This window comes from Cydia fagiglandana, chromosome 4, assembly GCF_963556715.1.
Source record: "Cydia fagiglandana chromosome 4, ilCydFagi1.1, whole genome shotgun sequence".
Lineage (NCBI taxonomy): Eukaryota > Metazoa > Arthropoda > Insecta > Lepidoptera > Tortricidae > Cydia > Cydia fagiglandana.
This window is the reverse complement of record NC_085935.1, coordinates 6,540,043-6,566,912: the sequence shown is the minus strand read 5'-3', so window position 1 is coordinate 6,566,912 and position 26,870 is coordinate 6,540,043. Positions and strand designations below refer to the sequence as shown.

Genomic DNA, 26,870 nt, shown 5'->3' with positions numbered 1-26,870 from the left:
GAAAGCAGAATAGGACTAATTTAAGAACTTGACGAAAAACGGATGGGACGACCCAAGACGATACCGAGAGCGCTAGTGGTGGGCCTCATCATCACATGGGGACTGAAGCTGCTGACTGACGCATACGACCGCGCCGAGTACGAGCGCTTCCTGCGCACCGATGACGATGGCCGGGCCGTGGAGAACCTCATCTACAAGCAGCCGACCAATGTCTTCCGGAACCCTAACTTTAAGAGGACCTTTACTTTCCGATGATTTTATTGTAATAGTACCTAAATTACGACGACTTAGATACCTTCATTAATAACTGGCCGGAAAAAGCTCAACAATAGGAGTCGTGGAAATCAAGGGGAGAGGCCTTTGCCCAGCAGTGGGACACTATAACAGGCTATTAAAAAAAGTACCTAAATATATGTAAATACTGTACAAATATAAATGTACCCTAATTTTGCCGTTTCTGTAAGGTGATAGGTACTTAGTAGATAATGATTTGAAAATGTTTCAATCTTGTCTCGTTTTATAAGTTCGCGCCCTTGAGTTTAAAGAACACTATGTACAGTCGCCATCAGATATATCGGAGCGGCCAAGGTGCTCACAAATATCTGAGCACGCCTCTATTGTCAGGGCGTTAGAGTGCTTGTTCAGATATTGTGAACACCTTGGCCGCTCCGATATATCTGATGGCGACTGTACCTGTTGCACAAGATATTTGGTTTGTAGGTTTGTTCATAACTTGAGTCAGACCGTGAAAAGTCTGCAGCGATTTTGATAGCCCACACAGTGCAAGTGTCATTTTAAACGTCAAACTTCTATGTAATTATGACGTATAAATAACACTTGCACTGCGTGGGCTATCAAAATCGTTGCAGACTTTTCTCGGTCTGACTCTATCTACCAACTTAATATAAAAATAAAACTCGTGAATGACTCTTAATGACTTGCCTTTTACTTTTAAAATTTTTTGCTTAATTCACACAGTTCTCAATAAATATAACACACCATTATAAAAATATATAAATAAAATCACGTATAAAATATCTAATTTTGTAAAATATATCACACCGCCTTCAGCCATTAATCCATTATATTGTATTGTTATACAGTATTTAGAAATTTTGAGAGGATAAGTAGATTTACAATTGTTCTTGTGTCAAATTCGTTGCCAGATGTCTGCAAACACTGTCTCTTTACCACTTTCACCGTTCACTCCCTAACTATTTCGCTAGGTACCCGAGGTCTCCAATATAAATATTTTTATAGGCTTATAATATTTATAAATTAACTCGAGATCACATTTAAACCATTTTCAAGGAGACAGCAAAAGTGTAAAGCAAAAGTACTGCCATACTAGCGCTAAAGAGGCTTGAAATAATGAATGGTTCGAAATTCTAGTGATCGAAATTTGATTCCATTTTACTTTCTGTTCAAATATTTTGGGGCCTTTGCGACAATAGAATTTCATGTTTCAGCTTATAATAACAACAATTTCACTATTAATATGATAAAATGTAAATAAAAACGAACTTGCGGCACCCGTAAAAATGACTAATACCCTATAGTTCGGCAAATCAATTTGTCAGTAGAAAAAAAAAAACATTTTACTGGTTTGCCACACAAATGTAAGTTATATACCGGCTCTCTATTTTATTTTCAGCACTAGCATCTTAAATTTAGTATATTTGTAGTTAGTTTAGAACTTAAGTAAATATTTACTCTTGGTCTAGAATAGCCACCTTTTCCGCTAGCAGGGCAGTAGGTATGATATCAAAGGTATAGGTATGGTTACTTCTTCGTCGGCCGCGACGGCCGGTCGTGCTGTCGCCGCAGCCTCGTGGGTGGCTCGTCCGTGTATAGTCTCCGGTCTCGCCTCTCCTCGGCGTCCGTTCTTAACATTACTCCCTGTCAAAATACGCACGTTTATTTTGACGCCAATTTTGGTCATCCTACAGAAATCTCATTTCCCCGTCCATATTTGCAAATTCCCAGGAGATGACGCTTTATTAGCATCTCATTTTTGCCAAGTTCCATCTACAACCACAACTTCTAAGTGGAATCTAAGAATTACAAAATCCGTAAAACTACCTCTTCTACCAAAATACCTATGTTTGCCATCTGAGCTAGACAGGGCCAGATAGCCTGTAAAAGCTCCTTATTACTGGCCGCATGGCAAGGTAGGGGTGGACGTATGGCCACATGTTGGGCGAACAGAATAACGTCAGAGACAAACGTCACATTGCAGGCTAGCATGCACTGGGCTCAGGACAGAGCGGCTTGGAGAGCGCTGGTCAAAAGTGTCCACACTCGTCACGTCCCTCAGCCATGAGTATACGACAAGGAAGACCTATGTTTTATTTCCTATCCCCGTTTCGAATTCAGCGACCGGATTAGGTACTGGTGATTGGGTCCTTAGGAAAGAGAACAATACTACACCCTTTGTTCCTTCTTCCTTGCCCGTGGGCTTCTAGGTCCGGTTGCCGCGGTCATGAGGTCTCCAGCCGACCGCCGCTCCGCCAACTGGTGCTCGACGTTACAGGGACAACTAAACAAACAATAAAAACCAAGAATTGAAAACTTCACCTAAAATAGATATTACAGCGCTAAAATGTTTAGCGAAAGATTACTAGTTTAGGAGCTCTGGTATTCCAGGGTTGGATATCTACGCTGTAGGTATTGCAAGAAAGAAAGGTATAGGTAATCACTATAGGTATAGCAAAGGCCAATAGGCATAATGTTCCTATCCTGGTAAGTTACGGTGTGTATAAGTGCTAATTCAATTCAGCTTTGAACTCTTATAGAAATAAAAGTTCCAATTTAAAAAGCGCATAAGGGCCTGGGTTACGAGGTTCAACCAAAGGTCACTCTTCATAGTCGCGTTTAAACGCCTTTCCTCCACCTTTCGACACCTTTTTGACGCCGTGTCAAACAACAAAAGCTGTCACTCACGCCACGTCACCGAAGTGTCAAAACTGAAATTGAACTTTATGCATATTATGCACGTAAGTCTATGTTGATCTGTGGTCTGTGATCGATTAATCCGTCTTTGGCGTTGGACTTGCGGTGCGGATATATCGGTCATTGACGTCCAAAAGGTTAGGAGTCAACTAAGTGCGTCAAAAATGTCCAAATGTTATTTTCTATTTCCTGTTAGCGCCGAGGTAGTAGCACACAGTGAAAAGTTTAAATTATGTTAGGAACACAAAGTCATGTAAATATACTCGTATAAAGTTTTGACCTGCAATTATTTTCTGGAGTCTCTCGTATCGGCAGCGGTTTCACCTCGGACAAATTAACAGGCGTGCTTCTGCATACCGCTTCTCTCACTTCCTCGAGCCGCCGCTTCTCTAGAGCCACTTTACGATCTAATTCGGCCACTGAAAACAAAAAATGCATTCAACTGAAAACTGAATACATTTATAGTACTACAGTCGCGGTATATCCCGTCGTATGCGGCCTGTCAAATATAATCATTGAAAAAGTGACCTTTTTTTTTATGAATGGGCTTACTCATGGCCACAGACTAGCCGAGGCGTAGACGTGGCCTACGATGGAGCGAGCTCGCCCAGAAGGTGCCTGTTCACTCTTGATTTGAAGGTTGCCGGGTTATAAGAACACGGAAATATAGACGCCGGCAAGGAATTCCATTCCTTGGCAGTGCGCATAAGGAAAGTAGAAGCAAAGCGCTTCGTGCGAATTGGTGGAATATCTACCAAGTAAGGATGGAAACCGGCCGTGCGTCTAAAAGTCCGATGGTAGAATGGGGACGGTGGAATGAGCTCGTGTAGCTCTTGGGCACACTCCCCGAAGTGCAACCTGTAGACATTTAAAACAATAGATTTAAATTCACACGCTTGGATCCGTGTCTAAAGCATACGAGGGGATATACTTAGGTACTGGCAGACAACGCACAACCTAAGCCATTGAAATTTGGACCTTGAGATTTGATTTGTATATTCTTCAAACTGTGAGGTAGATTAAGAAAGGATTTTTGGATGGTCAAACCCATATTCGGGTAAAAATTGAATTTTTAGCGACTTCCAATCGGACAAGATTTAATTAAAATTAAATCAAAGACTGCTGTATTTAGTTATAGCTGTATGTAAGCTTGGAGTTTATACCTCCTTGGCTCTCAATTTGTCCTAATTATTTTGGTAAGGTAAAAAAGGAAGATGAGGAAGAAGAGGAGAGAGAACGTAGAATTGAACACAGGTTTGAAGACAATGGAAATTACATTGTATAATTGTTACATACTATGTTGTTGCGCACATTTCTGTTTCTTAATTAACTCAACTTCTAAAGAGTCAAGTTTCTTCTGAAGCGCTTCTTCCTTGTTGAGCTTCTGTTTCCAAATACGACACACTTTGAGATGCAGGAATGACAGCTCTTGAGTATCCAGAGCCTGGCGAAGTAAATTCATTAATAAATTTATTCATAAATTTATCAAAATGATGACAAGGTCCATCTGTGTAAAACTCAAAAGGTACTAGACAGATTTTGATGTGGTTTTCACTTAATGTACAGTCAGCACACGGGATTGTAATGCAATTTAGGGTTCTTGCTAAATTGGAAATTCATAGCGTATGTATTGAACAACCAATTTAGCTAGGACCCTAAGTGGCGCAACAATGGGGGAGGGAGCGTGATGGTACAAATAGTACCTATTTCCTAAAGACTATCAACATTACTGTAGATGATTTTGCTTATGTTATTTTCTGAAAATATATAATGAAATTAAATACCTTTATTAATTTAGATCGGATGACTAATTAAGTGTGTTGAGATGAATTAAGATTTATTGTGACTCGTTATAAACATTTATATAGGTACATAAGTCTGAACGAAATTATCTACTTAAAATGAGGAATTTAACGAGATATGCTGCATATGCAGTTTTATACTATTGCAGGGCTCGGAGGCAGTATTGAAATGCCTAAACCGTTATATTATTTCGTTCATTAAAAAAACCGGTTAATTAGTTGAACACGAACTAAAAAAAATTCGTGCTCTATCCTAATCGGTAAGAAGAGGGAATGGAATTTTATGGTTCGCAGGGAATGATAAAATAATACCGGTTACTCTTGGCTTTCGGAGACTCTCAGTTAGGGTCCCCCACATCTGGCGTCTTTCGAGCGTCGGCGTCTACAATTCTATGGCCGCTGCTCGAAGCAACGTCGACGCAGCGTCGACGCAACTGCGCAGCGACGTCATTTTCCATAGCGCTGACCAGACGCCGACAGACGCCGACGCCCGAAAGACGCCAGATGTGGGGGGGCCTTAAACTCATTGTCATACGTAAAAGAGATAGCAATGCTTACTCGTTCTATCTTGTTTCGATATTTTTAATTTAACCGGTTAATTTCGTTCGACAAAAATGGAATGCGAACAAATTTGGCATAAATAAACCAGTATCTCAATAGAACAGATCTTTAACCGGTAAACGCAAACTGAAACGAAATCATTTTCGTTCCCGGGCGAGTGAACGAAACCGGTTTGAAAATAAACGGTTTTTGAGCCCTGTACTATTGTTTCTTACCTCTATATTACCATTTGTGATCTTCGTAGAAATATATTTTAGGTAAGTTGTCTCAGCCAGTTTCCTCTGCTCGACATCAACTTGCTGGAATATGTTCCGGATCGTGTCAGAAATGTTGATGTCTAAGGTACAGGTGCAAGGCCCAATTGCCCGCGTTTTAGGCCTCACGTCGAACGCTTCAAGGGCGGTCTTGGTAAGCACCTTTGTGTCAGATTGTTTGGGCCTCTGTTTTGTGACTTCAAGACCTTCGCATTTACATGGTATCTAAAAATAGTTTGATGTATAAACACTGGATTAAATAAAAACACGTCTAATCACTCTTCCGTTATTTATCTTGAAAGAATATCATAGAATTGCATTATCTACCTGTCAACAATATGGCCTTACAAATAAAGACAAGGAAAAAATAGAGTTCCAAATTTTAAAGAACATATTTCATTGTACAGTCGAGTGCATAAATATTTATACACTTTTTCACCTTAATGCAATGGGTTATTATCGACTCGACTGATTATCGTTTCATTAAACCCACTCAACAGTCAACATGAAGTAATTGGTATCGTCTTGGATCGTCCCATTCGTTTTTCGTCAAGTTCTTAAATTAGTCCTATTTTACTTTCGTCACTCATTCTACATTAGTCACAATCATCGGTGGCTTTCAATGTAGAACGCGTGACGAAAGCAAAATAGGACTAATTTAAGAACTTGACGTAAAACGAATGGGACGACCCAAGACGATACCAAGTAATATAATTGCCAACTGAATTAATCATAACTTCAACAACAGAACACAAGTGAATGTAGATACTCACTTCATCAAGCAATGTAGAGCTATTTAGACTCATTTTTGATTTCAGTGACATACATTCTTTTTCAAGCTTTTCAACTTTGCGCATTGCTTCTATGCTCATTGTTCTTAAATTTTCAACTTCATTTTCATGAACTCTCATAATATCGCGCAAAGTTTCTTCATGAATACTCTGTATACTCTTAACACCATGGTTGTGCTCGTTCATTATATTTTTTATGTGCCTATCGTACTGTATTTTTATTGCTTCAATCTGCAGTTTATGGTCTTTTTCTGCGTCTTCTACTGATTTCCTTAAACCAGCTATAAGTTCTTCATAATATTTATTATTTGTATCTAAGTTTACCATTACGCCCTGATCGAGGGATTTTGGGCGACTTTTTGACGAAGATGGCTGAATCCTGTCATTGGCATATCCTTCGTCACTCGTAGTTGATAATAAATAACTACCTGAATTTTCTGCACGATCAGGCTTCAATGAATCCAAAATATACCTAAGTGCATAATCACTCCGCCTTTCTTGCATGCTGTTATCATTATGACCATCGTCACCCATGTTAGAACTACTTTTTGAAATTTTAAGAAAATTATCGGCTTCTAAACATGCCTCTGTATCGTGGTGGGATTTTTCGCTTTCACTTTTTTTCTCATTTAAATAACCAATGCTAACATCAGAGCCCACGTTACCAGTCTTTGTTTTGGTTTTCTTATCAGATACTAAGCGACCCTTGTGATGTGGTTTATCATTTCCGCTTGGTGCAAGTTTTTGCTGTGGTGTTTTGCTAGTATGTTCTTTCCTTTTTTTCTCAGTTGCCAAATAGGAGTAATCTTTGTTACTTTCACGGGACACTAATCCTTCTAAAGGATCATCATATGCAATTTCTTTTTGTGGCATTTTGCTAGTTTGGACTATACGCTTTGATTTTAGCAAATGAAGGTATATACTATCGTCAGATTTACCAAAGCTATCTAGTTTAACATTGTGATCTAATGTTTTGCCAGTTGGTAGGTCATTTTCATCATCGGCTATAAAACGGAACGATGCTTCATCATTTTTGAAATCAGGATTTTGTAGTTTTTCCATAAACGTGAAAATTTGTTGTGGCTTTGTCACTCTCACTTTACGGTCTTCGTAAACTATAAATTGACCTGGACTATCATTTGTTTTATCAGCAGGTATTCTACTGTCTGATGGACTGCTAGATTTACTTGCTGATGAATCTTTGGAGGGTATTTCTATAAAACTGCGTGACCTCATGTATAAGTCATCAGCTTTTGAAATTGTTGGTACTGATGTTGGTTCAGATTTAGTATCGTGTTCGCTAGAAGACGGGTTGTGTACATCGGACAAGGATTCCTGTATTGAATGACTGTAATTATCAAAAGTAGAATAATTGTCATTGTCTGTAGTAGTTACATAAGAATTACTTTCAACTGCTACTCGAGGTAGATTAATCTTTAGTTTCAATTTTGTTTCATCGGTTTCTTTTTTATTTGAATCTAATGGAATAGTACTACTACTCTCAAATTTCACATTTGATTTTACATGTTTTCTGTCTCTATTGTCACTTTTCTTCCCAGCTATTTCTACATGCTTTTCATTTTGAGATTTCGCTGTCGTATGAAGCTCATTATAATTTTCAGTGGGTTGAACTACCTCACTTAAGAAAATTTTACTGTTCTTATTTGGATAAACTCCATCGGTTTTTTGCCCGTAAGTTTCTAATGAATTTTGGTTTGGAATACTGATACCAATCAATTTAGATGAAGTTTTTATACCATCTGACGGACTGTGATAGATATCGACCAAACCTTCATAATTCTTGAGAATCTCCACATCTTGTGTGTTATAAGAATCATTAGACTCGGAGAAATTATTACTCATCTCATGTGATACATCAACGAATGAAGTAATACTTGCCGATGTGGGAAGTATTGAATGATGTTCTACTAATCCTGGACCAAGTCGTTTGATTTTATAATCTAAATAACTGGCCCTGACAAAATCGAACGTCGGAGTGGTTTCAACTGCTAAAATTTGGACCTCATTAACACATGGGGGTTTATGTTGAGGTAAAAGGTCATACATTGGTTTGATAGAATCCCTATGTCCAGATTTATTTATTTTTGTTAGATCATATTGACCCATTTCATCTGAACTTTTTGCTGTAGAACCAGCTAAATCAAAGAATGAGCGATGCTGCACATTATCTGTCTGCGATGAAACATCTCTGTAATTATCGGAACCTCTTTTTTGTGAAGCGTTATTGGTATGGTCTTTGGCCAAATTATCAAAATTTAATTTTATTTCAGAGATCTCTTTAGTTTTACTTTCTAATTCAGAGATAATATTTTGTATAATACTATCCTTCTCATCATTTTCAGCCATACTTTTGCTAAGTTTTTCTTGTAATTCACTTATATTAGAATGAGCGTCTTGATATAAATCTTTAAGGGACTGAATCTCATCTTGCAGAGTCTTGATATATTTATCTGCGGAATCATGAATTTTATCAAAAAGAAGTTGTTGGTTTGACATTTCAACATGTAAATCTTTGATTATTTTCCCATCTTTCGATATTTGATTATTTAATTCATTTTTCAGGTCAACTAATTGTTTTTCCAAACTATTTTTTTCTTTCATTACGTTTTCTTTTTCATTTAGTATGCTTTGCTTCTCATTTTCGAAGTATGTCTTAGCTTCGTCGGCTTTGTTTAATACCAACTGCGACGATGCTTGTACTTTAGCTATCGTTTGTTCTAAGGATAATGTTTTTGCATGTTTTGCCTCGAAAGCTCTTTTAATTCTATCAATCGAATGTAAAATGCGTTCTATCTCACAATCATCTGGATATAGTTCACTGTCACCAACGCTAAATATTTCCAGTTGTTTAATGTCAGTAACTATTATGTCTCGATCATTCTTCAAATCTTCAATTTCAGATAAATAGTTTTGCTTATTTTTAGATGATAGTTCATACTGCGACTTTGTAATGGATAATTCGTCTTCTATTTTTGATTTACTTTGCTTAAGAACTGCTAATTCCAATTTCAAATTGTGCGATGCTTTAGAATCTGTGAATAAGATACGTTTTTGTCAATTTTTTCATTTTTGATATAAACTTCAATTGCTGACTACTTTTCTTTTCACACACAACTAATAAGTACTCATCGAAACAATTTTAAAACTCCCAAACAAAATTAGATTGCGTCGATTTATCACAGAGTTTCAATGGCTACCTCCTGTCTCCATCATCAGATCAGCTCGATGGTACCATAATATTGCATTGCCACCAACTTACATGTGTAAGTTTATATGTGCAACTTACATACCTTATACCTTACCTTGCCTTATTACCTTTATTTACCGAACGTTTCGACACAGGTTTCACTGGTCGTAGTCGCCATGCATGACCACAGTGAAACCTGTATCAAATGTGTCAAAACTTCGTTAAATAAAGGTAATAACATAAATTCGCGATAGACCCGTCTATAAAGGTGAGTTAATATGTATTCAAAACGCGAAGGTTTTAAATATTATGGTGCAATGTTAGCTTCGGCGGACTCTAGAGGCCAAGACAAAAATAGTCACCAAGACTTTTAATACTTACGATGTGCCTCTAACTGTTTGCGTGATTGCTCAATGCTAAGATTTGTCTTTTTAATGTCGTTGCCAGCATCGAGGGCTTGCTCTAAAAGGTACTGCACCCTTTGAAGTTCGTCTTGCAAAGAGTTGATATGATTCTGCATGGTCGCTATCTTGTGGTCGCGCGCGTTCATCTCATCTTCGTAGTTCAAAATCACTTGTTCCTATTTTAAAATAAACACACACACTGTTAGTAAGTAGCCCCTTTATATTACTACTAACTCTGAGAGCTACAGCCTCGCCTACACCTACGCTCTTACTCGGTCAGGCTCGGTAGTCTTAAGAAGGCCAGTTAAAATGTAGAATAACCAGTTATTACACGAAGTAACTAGACATAATTACCGATTCGTCCAATTTATGCAGCAACTCCCTAATCTCTTTTTGAGCATCACTTTTAACAATTCTCAATTTTTGGATTTCTTTTGTTAAGTCAGCTAGGGGTTTATATTCTGAGGAGCTGGATTGCATAAGCTGAAACGTGTTTGTATTATGTTATTTGATAAATAATAATACGAAAATAATTGTGTGTTAATAGCTTTACCCCCTTATTCATAATACTTATTACGGACCTGATTTAGTTAAATTATGTTTTATCCCTTTCTTACAAATACATAAGTAAAAATGACAGATAAAGACAAACGATTATTAGCTAATTGATGTTTGAAGCGTATTTATGAATAAGGGCTTAAGTCTTCTAAAGCTGATCTGTCCATATTTATGTATGGCATCGTCGTATTATTATTGAAAACCCCGTTAAACGGTGTGCGCTCTAGGCCTTACAGCTGGGTGTGCCAAATTTCAAATTAGGTACGTGTTCATAAATACGAACTATTATAGTAAAACATGCCACAAGGTTATCTATTACAATATAGCCGAATCATGTAGCTTTTTAACACTAGCTTATAATAACTAATTAATCTGCACTGTTATTGGTGTTTATTATATACCTCATTCCGTGTATTGACTAACACCTTCTCTAAATCATTGTTGTAGGTCAAAAGCTCGTCAGTTCTGCTTTGCAGTTCCCTCTTCTCTTCTTGTATTTTTTGGAAATCTAATAACTGTGCATCTAATTGTTTTTGCAACCTTTCTTTTTCTAATTTTATCGCGTTATGATCTGTTTTTAAGTTTAGAAGTTCGTTTTCTAATTCATTGTGAAATTGCAATTTTTCAATTAAGACAGAACTTTCTCGCCTGTATTTATCCAGTTCAGTGTGCTGTATTTCTTTTTCATTTTCGAATGCCTTTATATTATTAGTTACTTGTGAGTGATGAGATTTTAAAGTATCGAGCTCTTCCATCAAAGATTTGTTTTCTTCTATTTTACGGTCTAAAATATCGTGCATATGGTTAAGATCTTGTTCTTTAATTTTTAAACTATGCTCCAACTCTGCCTTCATTTCCAATAATTCAGTTATGGTTTTCTTCAAATCCGATAATTCATGTTCGAGATTAGAAAGTCTTGCAGATTCAATTTTCAACGCCTTGTTTTCCTCCTGTAGTTGATTTATTTGCTGCTTTAATAGATCGTTGTTTGAACGTAGTCTTGTTAACTCATCTTTAATGGACTCAGATTGCTTCAAAAGTTCACCACTTTCTTTTTTATTTAGCTTTATTGAGTATATTGCACTATCAAGTTGAGAAGCTTTTTTTCTTAATTCTTGTTCCAGCCCATTTTTCTCTTTACTTAATTGTTCAAATGCATGTTTCAAACTCATAAATTGTTGAGAAATATCTTCTAGTTCGGATAATCTTGTCTTCATTATTGAGCTATCTCTTTTAGAAATTTCTATGGATTTTTTATTACAGGCATCTTCATTTTGCAGGTGATTCAAGTCACTTTTAAGCTTTTCGTTTTCATCCAGTTTTGCCTTCATAATTATTTTCAAGGTTTCATATTCACGCATTTTCTCTTCTATATCATGAGACAGAGCTTCTTGTGTTTTAACAAAGTCATCGTAGTCTTTGACCTTTTTTAGTAATTCCTGACTCTCTTGTCGTGATAAGTTAAGCTGATCTTTATATTTTTCACCCAATAATTCAAGTTGACTGCAGACATTTTGATTTTGATCTGTCAATTTATGTATTTCTAAAGACTTTATTTTAATCACACCCATGAGATTTTCAACGGCATCTGACTTATCCTTAATTTCTTCTCGTAATGCGCTGTTTTCCTTCATAAGTCTATCTTTTTCCTTTTGGAAGTTATCGATATATCCTTCATATAACTGATTCTGTTTAAACAAGTCTTCGTACGCGGCTACAAAAAAAAAGTTAGGTCAAGTAACAAGCACATGGTTAATTTTATTTCAAAACAAGGGCTGGATTTGTAATTTATCTACTAATACGATCGGAAAATCGACTTTATCGGCTTTTTCTTGCAATTAAAAAAATGGGAAAAAATCTTTACTCTTCATGTATGCACTTAAAGTAATAAAATAGGTAGTTATAGTCAGCATGTCAGCATAATAGCAGCGGATGAAACAACGCACCAAAAGTGTCTGACACAGACTGGATATGTCTCTACAGATAGTAGTTTTGATACTGACTGTACAAAAGTACTTATTTGTAACGATTGATAAAAACTATCCTAAGTCCTTCTTCGGGCCTCTAACATTTTTCATATCAAATTTCACCTAAATGGGTGAGCCCATTTAAGGAGCATTCCATGAAATTGTCTACCGTTGTCCCGTACAAACGCGAAGTTTCTGAAGATTTAAAGGTGTAAGAGTTTCCTTTTCTATGACAAATGGTCAAAAATATCCACAGAAAAATAATCGCCTGCTTTAAATGCCGAGAAAAAAGTCGCAACACAGGAAATACAATGCGTTTGTACGGGACAGCCCGTGGAATGCTCCTTAAGCGTGAAGAGGCAACATCAACAGACAAGAAGACATACATAGTTGCTTTAGCATTTATAATCTTTATAGTTTTGTCTAAGTTTTTACTTCCATTCAAAAGCAAGAACGAAGATATTTGAGTTTGAAACATAGTTGGCCACCACCCAACCGCCTTTGGACTACGAGTATAGTTGGGCGGCTGTACGGTTCTGTATAGTTTGGTTTTTTAAATTTACAATTATAACTTTCATTACGTTCCTCTATTACAGTAGTTAATTATATATAATATGTTATACAGTGAAACCTGGTTAATTGGCACCTGGATAAATGGAAAACCTCAATAATTGCAACCAAAAGTCCGGTCCCGGTCCCTTGAGACCAAAAGGCCTCTATAATTGAAATTTTGGAACCTCTATAATTGCAATTTAGATTTTAGTGCTTTTCGTAATTTTGCCTCTGTAATTGACCACATCGCAACTAAGACCTCTATAATTGACACTGTGTTAAAAAAAACCGTTATTTTTGCTCTTTTTTACCTCTATTATTGAAACGAGTCTTACTTATTACCTTTGTAATTGAAATAATGTAGTTGTAGACAGCAGAAACAATATTTTAATAGCAATGATCATTTTATTTATATCTTCATCCAGAATTCAATTTATTTATTGGGTATCTATCACAGCCTGTAGTAGGTGAAATAGTTTTGTTAAAATCATAAACAAAGTATGCTTTTTTCATTCTAATAAAACTTTCTTCTACAATTCAATTGAATTTTTTAAACCCAAATGATTAATAAGAAAATAAAGTAGTAATTAATGTAGTGTAAAAGTGCAAGTATTGACAGAAGCTATATATAGGTATATATATATAGCATTTTATAGACTAGAAACCCAGAACGTAAGAATGTAAATCTACTTTCAATGGTTATTTGCACCTCTATAAAAGAAATTTGTCAGAACGCAACCTCTATTAATGAAAAACCTCTATAATTGACACAACGATTTTTTGAACCTCGTTCATTGACACGACCTGCTTAAATGAAAAACCTGGTTAATTGACAAAAAATGGCCGGTCCCTTGAGATTGCAATTATCCAGGTTCCACTGTATGACAATATTTAAAGACTAAATAAATATTTCACCTCTCCACTTTACGATTTCCAATTCCAACTCGTTGATGTGAGACATTTTATCCTGAAATTCGTATTCTATATCCTGATATTGTTTTAGTTGATCTTTTAATGACTCGTTTTCTTTAGAAAGTGAAGTATCTTGAAGAGGTATCTTAAAACAAAATAAAAAAATATGTTTAGTAAAAATATCAATTACTTGTAAATATCTTAATATAACTTTACTTTCGTACATTTTCGGGCTGTTGTTCAAGAAGTTTCACTATTTGTGAACTTAAGCTTTTGATCTGCTGATCTTGGCACATACATTTACATTCAGATTCCTGTAGTTGGCATTGTAGGTTATTTTTGTCTTTTTCAAATGCAACATATAATTCGTTTAATCTTTTTTCGAGGGACATGTTTTGAGTTCTCAGTTCATCTATCGCATTAGCTTTAATATAATTTATTTCTGATTCTGCCTTTAATTTTGTTTCTAACTCAGATGATTCTTCTGCGAGTACTAAATATTGTTGTTTTAAACTATCTAAATCTTCGGATCGTTTTCGGTAATGTTCTTTCTCATTCCACAGTGAATTATATTCCTTTAATTGACCTCGTAAACGTTCCAATTCCAATTCCAAATCTTCATATTTTGTGCATCGTAATCGTATGCAATCAGTTTCATGTTTTAAGTTTTCATAACAGTTCAACAACTCTTCATAGCATTCCTGAAGATCTTTAATACGTTTTTGGTTCTCTTCATTAATAACAGAAGCTATGTCATTTCCCTGAATGTCAGTGTCACTATCAGAATCAGCTTTCTCATCAGGTGTGCTTTCTTTGCTGAGTATTTCTTTCATTTCTTCATGCTCCATGATATCAGCTACTAGTTGGGATCTTTTTGTTGAATCTGAACTTATGCATTCAGATGGCGTTAATCGACAGCTGTGTTCCATTTTTGTGCTAGCGTCGGCGTAGTAACAAGGGCAGTATTTTCCTTTGATGCAATGAAATTCTTTCGAACACGGCGCAATCAACGCGATGGAGAATTTCTCAAGCACCTTCATCTTAAACAGTATTTTCCCTTTTATATCCATGCAGCGAATGTCCTTGCCAGCTGTCTGCAAAAGCGGTTTATTAATAACGTTATTTAACGTTAAATAGCATTTCTACTCGACGACAAAGTACGGACCATAAGGTTAAGATATTGTTTGTACTTAGAGTTTTGGGATAGAACCCCAAAGATTTTCTCTAATGCCGTGTAGATGTGCGCATAAATGCCAAATGGCTCGCAGATATCGTTTTCCAACATCTGAAAACATTTATAATGTAAGGTGAGTACTGAGTACCTACAATTAATATTGTTACGTCATGACAACATTAGTTAACCCATAAATAATATTAAATCTACTAACCGCTAATGAGTTACGCATGGCGATCAACTTAGCATCTTTTGATATAATTTGTTCTGTCATTTCATCTATTCTTGGGTCTTGTACAGCTATAATAGAAAATTGCAGCCATAAGTTATTTTATTTTCAATTGTTAAGAACACGTAGAGTCAGCAGCAGAATTTGCTAAGCGGGCCAAGTCTTCAAAATGAACTTGACGCGACTTTATTGTTAAGAAAATAAGAGCGTGTCAAGGTAATTTGGAACACTTAGTAACTTCTGCTGCCGACTGTACCTATGGCTCAAAGCTCAAACTAATACAACGAGAAAAATCTACATCGATATCCTTGAACGTGCTTTCTTTGGAACGGGCAAATGAATCAATAGATCCTTAAGTCCTTACTCATACACACTTACGTACTCTAAGGGCCAGTTGCACCAACCTCACTTGAGGGACTGATCAACGGCAATGAACTTTCCAAACAACAATTTAGCGAACGTTTTAATAATGATAGGCGGTGCAACCGACCCTAATAAGAGCAACATTCATATTACGCAGCAATGCGTGCTTATTTTAAACCTCCTAAGTTTCCATATTGTACGCCTCTCTGAGGCAGCACATGAAGATCGTTGTAAATTAGAATATATAACATTCTATGTAACTCATGACCAATAAATAATTTGATTAATTGATTGATTCCCTAAGGCACTCACATACGCTCGCGTCGCATGGGCACACTAGGGACGTCTGGTTGCCTTGCGACGCCATATCTTTGTCGAACATCATAGTCCACTGTTGAATGATAAGAAAGATTCATTAGTTGTTTAATCACAAACATAAGGTGCTCTGCTCGCAAAACTCGAAGCTTTTTAGACTTTACACATCTGATACCATGAATTAATCTTCAGAGATGTGAAAAATACTTTATATAAATACAAAATACAAAAATAGGTATTTTCGAAATACTATTATCAAACTGCACAACGGGACTTAATCGCGTATTTAAGTTTTAAGATTTACCTCCGACGTTTCGAGGACGGCGTTGTCCCCGTGGTCTCGGAGAAGACTGGCTCAAGTTGACATCAACATCTTCTAGCCGCGCGAGTTTTTCGAACTACCCGCACTTGGTCTTGTTTATCAGTTTGAACGTTTTGCGCACTAGGGATGTCACTCTGTCGACACACAACACTAACGATATTCGATTTATCGACTGTCGATATCCGTTTCCGCTTACATTTACTAATGACTGGATTCCATGTGGATGAGATCTTAAAACCCTCGTCCCGATTAAAATTGCAATGTTTTTTGATTTCAATGGCTTCCCGCACTTTTCTACTGTAGAAATGGCGATCCGTGGAGAGGATTTTAGGGTTATGCAGCTCAATCCAGTGGTTTGGTCCTGACTCCAGCAAATGCTCAGCCACCGCAGACTTGTTGACCTGACGATTTTTGACAGCTGCGATATGTTCCTTAAACATACACCATAGCAGAAAGAGTTAAGGAACATATCGCAGCTGTCAAAAATCGTCAGGTCAACAAGTCTGCGGTGGCTGAGCATTTGCTGGAGTCAGGACCAAACCACTGGATTGAGCTGCATAACCCTAAAATCCTCTCCACGGATCGCCATTTCTACAGTAGAAAAGTGCGGGAAGCCATTGAAATCAAAAAACATTGCAATTTTAATCGGGACGAGGGTTTTAAGATCTCATCCACATGGAATCCAGTCATTAGTAAATGTAAGCGGAAACGGATATCGACAGTCGATAAATCGAATATCGTTAGTGTTGTGTGTCGACAGAGTGACATCCCTAGTGCGCAAAACGTTCAAACTGATAAACAAGACCAAGTGCGGGTAGTTCGAAAAACTCGCGCGGCTAGAAGATGTTGATGTCAACTTGAGCCAGTCTTCTCCGAGACCACGGGGACAACGCCGTCCTCGAAACGTCGGAGGTAAATCTTAAAACTTAAATACGCGATAAAGTCCCGTTGTGCAGTTTGATAATGTTTAATAATCGTGACAGTTTAAATCAGTGTTTCGAAATTCTGTGTATAGGTGAATAGAACTCATTTTTGTAAGAGGCGGCCAGTTATTGAACGAGTGGGTTGTGGATAAATTTCAGTTACTGGCCATTTTCCTTATACTGAAAATGAGTTTTATTTATCTGTAAATAGAATTCATTTTTGGAATAGGTGGCCAGTAATTGAAAAGTGGCTAATAATTGGATTTTCGTACCTTATATACTAAAATGAACTTTGTTCACCTATAAATAGAAATCAAATTAAGTGGCCAGTAATTGGGGGGTGGCTAGTAATTGGCGATGTACCCTACTTTGCGATAAAAAGTACAAGTAGTGCAAATTTCTAGTTGTTTGCTCGTATTAACCGGTTATGGACGGATGATGGTTTCTAACGGCCAATTTTTAAAAGCATTAATGTAGATTTGTAATGTTTTTACAGCTAGTTCCTATAATGCCTCTCGTTGGTGTGATGAAGACATCTCGTATGTGTTTCACCAGGGCAGAAAAGTTTGTTCATCTCTCGTGCCTTGAAACCCTCGCAACACCTAAGATTCCATTTTTTTAAGAGCCCTTCAACGTGCGCACTAGCGCCACAGCGAAATAATCGTGATTATTTAAATTTAACGAAAAATATTGAAAAAAGGGGGCCGCTACGTACTGTATTGTGTATTTAAGTACCTTTCGAATACATTAAACTAGTTTTTATGTTGCTGGTTTCGTCGATCTGGGACCTCAAAACAAAAACGGCCGTTTTAACTTTGGACGCATAGATTGACGAATCCAGCAACATAAAAACTAGTCTGATGTATTCAAAAGGTACTTAAATACACAATACAGTACGTAGCGGCCCCATTTTATCAATATCTTTCTTTAAATTTAAATAATCACGATTATTTAGCTGTGGCGCTAGTGTGCACGTTGAAGGGCTCTTAACCACTCGCTACGCTTGTGGTCATGTGCGACGTTACTAAAGAGATTTAACAGTACCACGTTAAAATAATGAGAGAGTTGCAAGGATTGTAACAACAGAAGAGATTGTAACTCCTACCTAGCTACATTACCTGCTAAGAAGTATTTTGTATTCTGAAAAAATAAAATATGTACCAAAAACTATTTCAAATTTTTATTTGAAATTTATTTCAAATTTGTATTTTCACAAAATAGTTTATTTCAACAGGTACTGCAAGACAAGTATTTCAAATAAGTCACATCTCTGTGAATTATTGATGATATTAAAATTAGTAAAAATTCCCCATTGTCATAAGGAAAACTAACTACATGCAGATATGAATTTAGGTAATTTAAATGCTTTATAATTTTATTTAGTTTATTCCAAAAAAATTTTTTTTCGTTTTAGTATTTAGTTTTTTCGATTTTGTAAAAAAATACATATTAAAAAAATATCAAAACAAAAAACTTACTGCATCTCCACGCGATCGGTCAGACTAAAACAAATGAAATAATATTTTATTCAAATAATATTACTTTATAATTTATATTAATTTATTTATGATCCAAATACTTACTTCAGCTCCTTTTGATTTAATAGACTGAAAGAAACAATTATAATGAGTTATATGTGAGACAGACATGATAAAGTAGATACTTATATAGGTACCTATTTAATTAAAAAATAAATAAATATACCATGGGACTTTCAAATGAAATTAAAATTAATTAAAATAAAATAAGTAATATTTAAAAAAATCACCCAATCAGCACTGTACTGAATCTGCAAACAAGAAACCAAAAGGAATAAAACAATTCTACAGGTTCTACACACAACCTTCTGTGTCTAGAGTTAGACCAAGAAAATAGTACATTTCGATGCTAGTGCGGAAGGTATGTCATTACTTCACGAGTACCGAGATATCTTGCCACGAGCCGCAGGCGAGTGGCAAGACTCGGGACGAGTGAAGAATGACATTTCCGCACGTGTATCGAACGACGTTTTTTAATACAGTTGCGAAAAAATAAGAAAAACATTGTTAATCGTACACTAAACAAAGGTGGTAACAGTGACAGCTCGGTTAGACGTCGTCTTTAAGTATATTATATCTATGGGCGTTTGACAGCTATTCCGTTCCATTCAGTCAACTTATTAAGAACGGAATTTTCAATATTGAATATTAAAAAATAAACGTGTTATAATGATGAAGAGGTAAGTAATTAAATATGAAATATTTTTCGTATTCTTACATTAACGGTAGGTTTTTATGCTGATTACGACGTTTAAAGGAAACTAACATTAACACTCATCAATAAGTAGTCGTGAATTGGAACAAGTATAAATTTAAAAAAATTGGAAAAGTAAAAAGCACTAGTTCGAGATAACCAACTTTCCGCACGCTAAACAGCTACGTAAAGTAGCACTTTTTGAGCAACTGTATTAAAAAATAATATAAAAATTTATAAACACTGAAAAACACGCTTGATGCCTGATCGTGTTCAAAGTCCATTACGTGACCTTTCTCACAAGTGCAAACACGACTATGATACGATATTCCATCATGGGATGCCAGTGCCTATCTTCCGGCTTCATCATCAGACCTTGAAACCTAATCGTGGTCATAAAGTTCATTACAAGACTTTTCTAACAAATCCAAACACAGCTATGATACTATGTTCCATCATGAAGTTCCAGTTCATATAGTTTCCGTCTCCATCATCAGATCAGTTCGACAGTACCATATTATTGTTTTGTCATCAGAACTACATACAGCTGCCTATTTTCATGATGCTACGATCCTTGGAAGATGGTTAAATTAGTTACCTTAGATTCCATTACATAGTTACATACAGGTCGACCTAATAAAAGCGTGTTAAAATCTGCAGCAATTTTGAGAGCCCACACAGTGCAAGTGTTATTTACACGTCATAATATCATAGGAGTTTCACGTTTAAAATGACACTTGCATGCGTGGGCTATCAAAATCGCTGCTGACTTTTTTCGGTCTGACTATCAGACAAAACTTCCGCTAGACTCACACATAGATTAAAATAATCGAAACACTTACGCTTCTCGACTTCCCAGTCTGGAAAAAAAACAATATGATATGAGTTTTGCATGTAAAATTTTCTACTCGCTTTAATTTTCTTATATTAGGTACAAATCCTAGCAACAAAAACTAGTACTAAACATAGATATACTCGTACATAGGTATGTATTTTACTTGAATAGGTATTTAAATAAGTCAAATTTAAATATTATTTCAAAATATTTTTAAATGACACCGCAACTTCGATTGTATGGGGGCGGTTAGAAGATTCTTAAGGTCTACCGACACTTTTAACTGACAGTTCGTAAACCTTATTACAAAAGGCATAAGGTCCACCGATGGACAGTAAAGACTGTAAAGAGTGTCGCTTTTTATACAGCGGCTGATTCTGAGTTTCCAATTTGTTAAGGTGTTGATTATTATCCACCCGCGCGTCATTGAGTCGTGCTATTAGACATTTCGAACGCACTTATTGGTGCGCGTTAGATGCTAGTGAGTAGTGAGTGAGTGAGTGAGTGAGTGAGTGAGTGAGTGAGTGAGTGAGTGAGTGAGTGAGTGAGTGAGTGAGTGAGAGTGTGAGCCGTATCAAGGTCGTAGCATAACAAAATGAAAACTAAGAAACGGCCTCAAACTTAATTATGTTGTTTACCTCAAACGTGTCCGACTCGATGCCCTGAAAACAAGAAAAAGAATATGAGCTTATGGGGTATAGTTTTTTTCATCTGGGTAGGTACATGAAAAACTATGGTTAACAACGGAGACAAAATTTTCTCAGTAAAAGCAAATAAGAATAGATAGTATAGAGGGGTCCTGTCATAGTAAATTTTGTAGTCACAGTAAATTTACCGCCATCTATCGACACACGACTAAAACTCAAAATGAAAACGTATAAAATTATCAAAAAAAATAAATACATATGGATAAATGATTTTATTATTTTTATATCATTTTGATCCATGTTCATTCACTAATATCTATGTGTTAAAATTTTTAAATATGAAACCGTGTCGTCACGCCATCTAGTCGAGAATAGGCTAAAGGTGTGTGCGGCATCTATCCGAGAATGACATTTTCTTGATTTCCGAGGCACGTTTTTTCCTTATACTGGAGTCAGTTACGGATCGCTGCCATATATGACCCAAAATTTTTTTATTAAGCTATGAGCTTCATCACATATGATCTCTGAGTAATTCTAAGCATTTCTAGCCTCGGAGGCGATAAGAAGCGTGCGTCTAGTCGAGGAGGGCGGGGTACAAAGATGGCCGCCACCCGTCATCATTCAAAAAAATCTGTTTTGGTCTTGGTGGCTACTAGGGCAAGTTTGGTATCATTTTCGTATAAACCGAAGACGTGGAATTTATTGCTGATATTTGTTTATTTCAGTTTCATAGTAATTTTGCAAGAAAAACGTAAAAAGATAAAAACTTGGGATGGAGGTTTTTGCTTTGAGAGCTAATAACTTTTGTATAGTGGCCAAAAGTATCATACAAAAAATACTATAATAAAGCGCAATTCATGCAGCTTCTAAACATATACATGTTTAGTAATATCCTACTGCAAAAAGATGGTGAAAAAATTATTAAATGACTGCAGCGCGGGTAGTTGGACTCTCGCTAGGCGGAGTTTATCTTACAAAATGGTCGAGTACGAGTATCTACGTAGGTATAGGTGAACCAGGATCTATTGAGGGTGCGCCATGTTACGGAAATTTGTTGGTACTAATTTCTAGCAATGGCAACAATTTTAATAATAGACAACATCTACCCTCTATGATAGTTGTCAATATTGACAATGTAAACATTGCTTTGTCTAGTTTCGTGTGAATTATTATTGGACTGCCATAATCATGCCGAAAGTTTTAGATTTTACGGAGAAAAAAGTTGTAAATAGTGTATATAGTTATTTATTGGAAAAAAAAACGTGCGGGAGATAAATTTCTTCCATTAGAAAACATAACGAAATTAGCATCTGAATTGACGGGTAAGTTTCAAACTTATGGACAAATGTCACTATAGTCACGTCGTCACGATTTGGTTGATGTCTTGTAATAATTTGATTTGTGTATTAGGTGTATCGCATGCATCGGTATCACGGATTGCTAGCGAAGGGCGTAAGGGCGAAATTAAATGACCAAACCTAAAAAAAAGAAAACAAAAAAGGAAATAGATTAAAACTCTTGCGTTACTTACTTTACGCTTACTTGACTTTACTTTACGCTATTCATTTTATCTAAATCGAGTCAGCCATTTAAGCGTAATAACCGAAGAAATATCCAAACATCAAACTTCGCACTTATTAACGTTGTCGGAATAAAACAAAAATCATCTGCCAATTTCCATTGTCCCCACTATACAAATTGTTGCTATATAAAATTCAAAACGAGCGCCCTCTTGACAATACTCCCAAAGTTCTGGTTTACCTATAACTATGCTTACTTTGCTAGATTTTATGATGACGAATAAAATGCTTTCTGTATATTTAATGTCCGCAGTTTCCAGTACACAGACATAATTCTGGTATAGGTTAAAAAAATACACACAGGTATCCCCATGTCTAAAGAGGAGGGCGGCTCGCTTAACAAATAAGATCATGTACAACCGCAATTTCAGGTTGGGTTAAGTTAGGTTCGTTAGTTACCTTTTATCCCTCAGAGCAGAAAACAGAAGCCCCGCGAGGCGGGGCTTCGTTGGTTTGTCACCAAGTCATACTTGCATAACCTATATTAGTATGACAAATATACATAGCTGTTATGATTTCTAAATGTAAGCTCTCCGCATAATAGTTATTTGTTTTACAAGGGGGCAAAGTTGTTGTTTAACCGCTCGTGCTAATATTGATACCCGATCTAGCGAAAGATTTCAAAATTGAACCACGAGCGTAGTGAGTGGTTCGAAAAATTGAATCTTGAGCGTTGTAAGGGTTTCAAAGAACGAGGGTTAAACAAAATTTGCCGCCGAGTGAAACACAGAATTTTTCACCACACCAACCTGAAGCAAATATTAAATGTAAAATATCAAACAAAATCAAACCAAATCAAATCCAAATGAATGTTATGTGCAGGTTGAAGTTATTTATTAAAAACAACAAGTAAGTACCTATAAAATTACTTAAAGTGAGTTATAGCATGAAAATTATCGTGAAAATAAATATTTTGCCTCTTCCTAAGTAGTACAATTTCTCTCATAAATAGTGTTTTAATATTATCAGCAAAAATAAGAGCGCTATTTTATTAGAATAATTTCATTTATAATAGTTATTTCTCGGACCCAATTATGGACCCGGGTATATCCTTAAACTACGTTCAAAAGAGAGGTATGGGCACTGTGAATGTCATCTCGCTTTGTGTGGTAGGGCACAGCACAGCGGATGTCATTCCAGATCTATCCGAGCAGAGCCCAACTGGGGAAGTACGTACTTACCTCCACCTTACAGAAAACACCGGTCAAATAACACTAGGCCCCACTCAAATCGTTGCAAGTGCATTAAAATTAAAGTGCATAAAAATTATGTCTGTATGATGAATTATGTCTGGATGACAGTATTTTATTCGTCATCATAAAATCTAGCAAAGTAAGCATACCTACGTAGATACTCGTACTCGATCATTTTGTAAGATAAACGACGGTCCGCAAGATAAACGAAAGTCCAATTATCCGCGCTGCGGTCATTTAATAATTTTTTCACCATCTTTTTGCAGTAGGATATTACTCAACGTGTATATGTTTAGAATCTGCATGAATTACGCTTTATTATAGTATTTTTATATGATATTTTTGGCCACTATACAAAAGTTATTAAGATTAGTTAAGAGCCGAAACTACAAATGATAGAAAGTTGAAATTTGCACACTAGATTACATTTATAAAGTGTACAAGAGATAAGAAGCGATTTTGAGAAATTCAACCCCTAAGGGGGTTAAAAAGGGGATGAAAGTTTGTATGGGGTTCAAGTTTTATTTTAAGCTAGGAATTTGAAACTTCGTAAAACGATATATTATTAAAATAAAAGAAAACTAATTTCAGCGTTTTTGAAAATTCATCCCCTAAGGTGGTGAAAAAGGGTTTGAAAGTTTGTATGGATATCAAAAAAATTTTCGAACGTGGGACTTGAATCTTTGTATTTGGGGATATTATTAAAAGACAGGAAAAGTAATTTCAGCGTTTTGTAAAATTCATCCCCTAACAGGGTTAAAAAGGGGTTGAAAGTTTGAATCCATTACAAATCCGAGTAGACACACATTTCTTATTGCCTCCCAGGCTTGAAATGCTTAGAATTACTCAAGGAACATATGTGATGAAGCTCATAGCTTAATAAAAAATTTTTGGGTCAACTTTATAACTGCTTCCGCTAGAAGCAAAATTTGACAGCTCAGAACAACTGTCAGGCTGATATCGTCCGGCAAACTGGTACTTAATCAGTGGGCCCCTTGAGTCAACAAATTGTCGTTTTTTGGAACTACAATATTTATTCTAGAATAATTCTAAAAAAACTGTATTTAGGAACAAAAGCTTATTATTGCATTATTTATAAGCATATGGTTTATACAAAATTTGTTGAATTTGTGTTATTTAAGTATGTAGTTAAGTATTATTTATCTATTTTAAACACTATTTTAAAGTATCGTCGTCTATTAGAGCTTACTGTGGGACTAGGTAGACTTGTGTAAGACTATCGCAAATACAAATATTTTATTTACGGGCCAACAAAACGCCCATATACAGTAAAAATCTTATAAACTAACTTAACTAAGACCAAAACTATTAATACTAGTAATGTAATAATTTAAGCCTGATGATGGTGATGATGATGATGAATACGCAACAAAGCTGGGCAAAGGCATGCACGGGAAGGCATAACCTTAACTATGTATTATAAATATTATAATACTTAATACTAAATAAATAAATAAATACTTAAATTAATTTTTTTTACTTATATTAACTATTTATTAACAATACCTATACGAAATAAACACTTACATCTGTAACGGTTGAGATATCCAGGTTCAAACACTGAAAAAAATATTGAGTTATCATTAACAAGTGTGCACAATTCGTTAGTTTTTCCATTACGTTTTTAGTGCTCCATGGTACATTTAGTTTTTTCGTATTTTTACTATCGCAACATTCAGTGAATTACAAAACCTTTAGGTAAATGCCACATAAACCAACAGAACATAAACTTAAAAGGTAGGCTTTAATTTCATAGCTAATTGAAGCGATGTTTACGAAAACAACATAACTGACTACACTGGTTGACACCTGAAACGATTAACAATGTTCTTAAAAAAGTGCCAACTGCAGTTATGTTGTTTTTGTAAATATCCCTTCAATTAGTTTATGAAAACTTACCAATTCGTCAAGGTCTTTATTAGCTTCTTTGATAGCTGCATGCTGAAATATAATATTCATTTATTATTAGATGTTCGCAGTAATTTGCATCTGACCACAAAGTATTAGGATGATGGGACTGTTCTCTAGATAAGGTATTAAAAATAACTAATGGTTTTGGAAATTGGTATAAGGTGTATACCTTATTAATATTTTTCAGGTAGGAAAAAGCTATATAACATTATGTGCGATATAACTATTTAAATTTAACTATCACAGTAATCGAAGACAATATTCTTGTAGGAAGTTGTAGTAATAAAAGGTTAAAGTTCAAGGTTGAGGGAGTTAAGATATTTAGTGCAAAAATTGCACTGTATACAATTAAGTATGCTACATAATATCTCTGGTCATAATTTTTTTAAACAATATCGTAGAACCGTTTAAAAGGAATGAAATATATATTACTCACCGCTTTTGCGATTTCACATTTTTGTGCACAATCTAGATCCAGTACATCATAAGCAGCTAACATTTGCTCGAACTCCTCTATCTTGCGTTTTAGCCTGCCTATCTCCAAGTTCTTGGATGCCATGAGCGTGTCAACAATCACTTTCATAGGCACATACTTTATTGGCGCTGACAGAGCGTTATTCCGTTTTATCAGTTCTGTAAGGTGTTCAGTCTTCGAGGATGCGAAATGTGACCATGCTCTGGTGTCCGTGCAAGACGCATACGTCTTTAACTTCCCTTCATTTCTTGGAGGTAACTCACATAATTCCAGGTTATGGAATACGCGCTCTCTTTTTGTTATAAAAGACATCGTGACGCTTACTAGCCTTCTCCACTTACAAATAATATAATTTGTCTAATCATAAACGGTTCTGAAATAACACTATTTTATGTTTGTCTTCCTTCCATTTAAACCGGTCATTTTTGTATTGGAAATAACACCGTAAATTAATATATTTAGACTTATGGTAAATTGTATAGGAAAATATCAAATGTTTTGAGCTGTCATAAATCGAGATGGAATGGTGGCTTGAAATGGAATGCGACTTTCAAAATATTAGTTTTTTGATATGACATTTGGGAGCTTGACCGCTTTTAATCACCTTTTAATTGACATTAAATATGTCATAGTTAGCTACATCGGTTTTGCCTTGGAGGATATAACCAATGGAGACGCCATGTCTAAAA

General features: G+C 35.8%; 1 protein-coding gene across 1 annotated transcript; it reads right to left on the bottom strand.

The window, feature by feature from the left end:
- Positions 1-924: 924 nt before the first annotated feature.
- On the bottom strand, positions 925-26,707 carry LOC134663413 (uncharacterized). Its single transcript, XM_063519781.1, has 20 exons — positions 26,143-26,707; positions 25,695-25,736; positions 25,323-25,355; positions 20,993-21,016; positions 20,362-20,379; positions 18,766-18,789; positions 16,040-16,118; positions 15,350-15,435; positions 15,127-15,246; positions 14,186-15,055; positions 13,965-14,106; positions 10,932-12,244; positions 10,327-10,455; positions 9,950-10,148; positions 6,343-9,413; positions 5,531-5,794; positions 4,249-4,396; positions 3,233-3,371; positions 2,431-2,539; positions 925-1,899 (listed from the first exon to the last, which is right to left on the bottom strand). Exons 1-20 carry the CDS (start codon positions 26,491-26,493, stop codon positions 1,783-1,785), a joined length of 7,278 nt encoding a protein of 2,425 aa, XP_063375851.1. The 5' UTR covers positions 26,494-26,707; the 3' UTR covers positions 925-1,782.
- Positions 26,708-26,870: the final 163 nt, after the last annotated feature.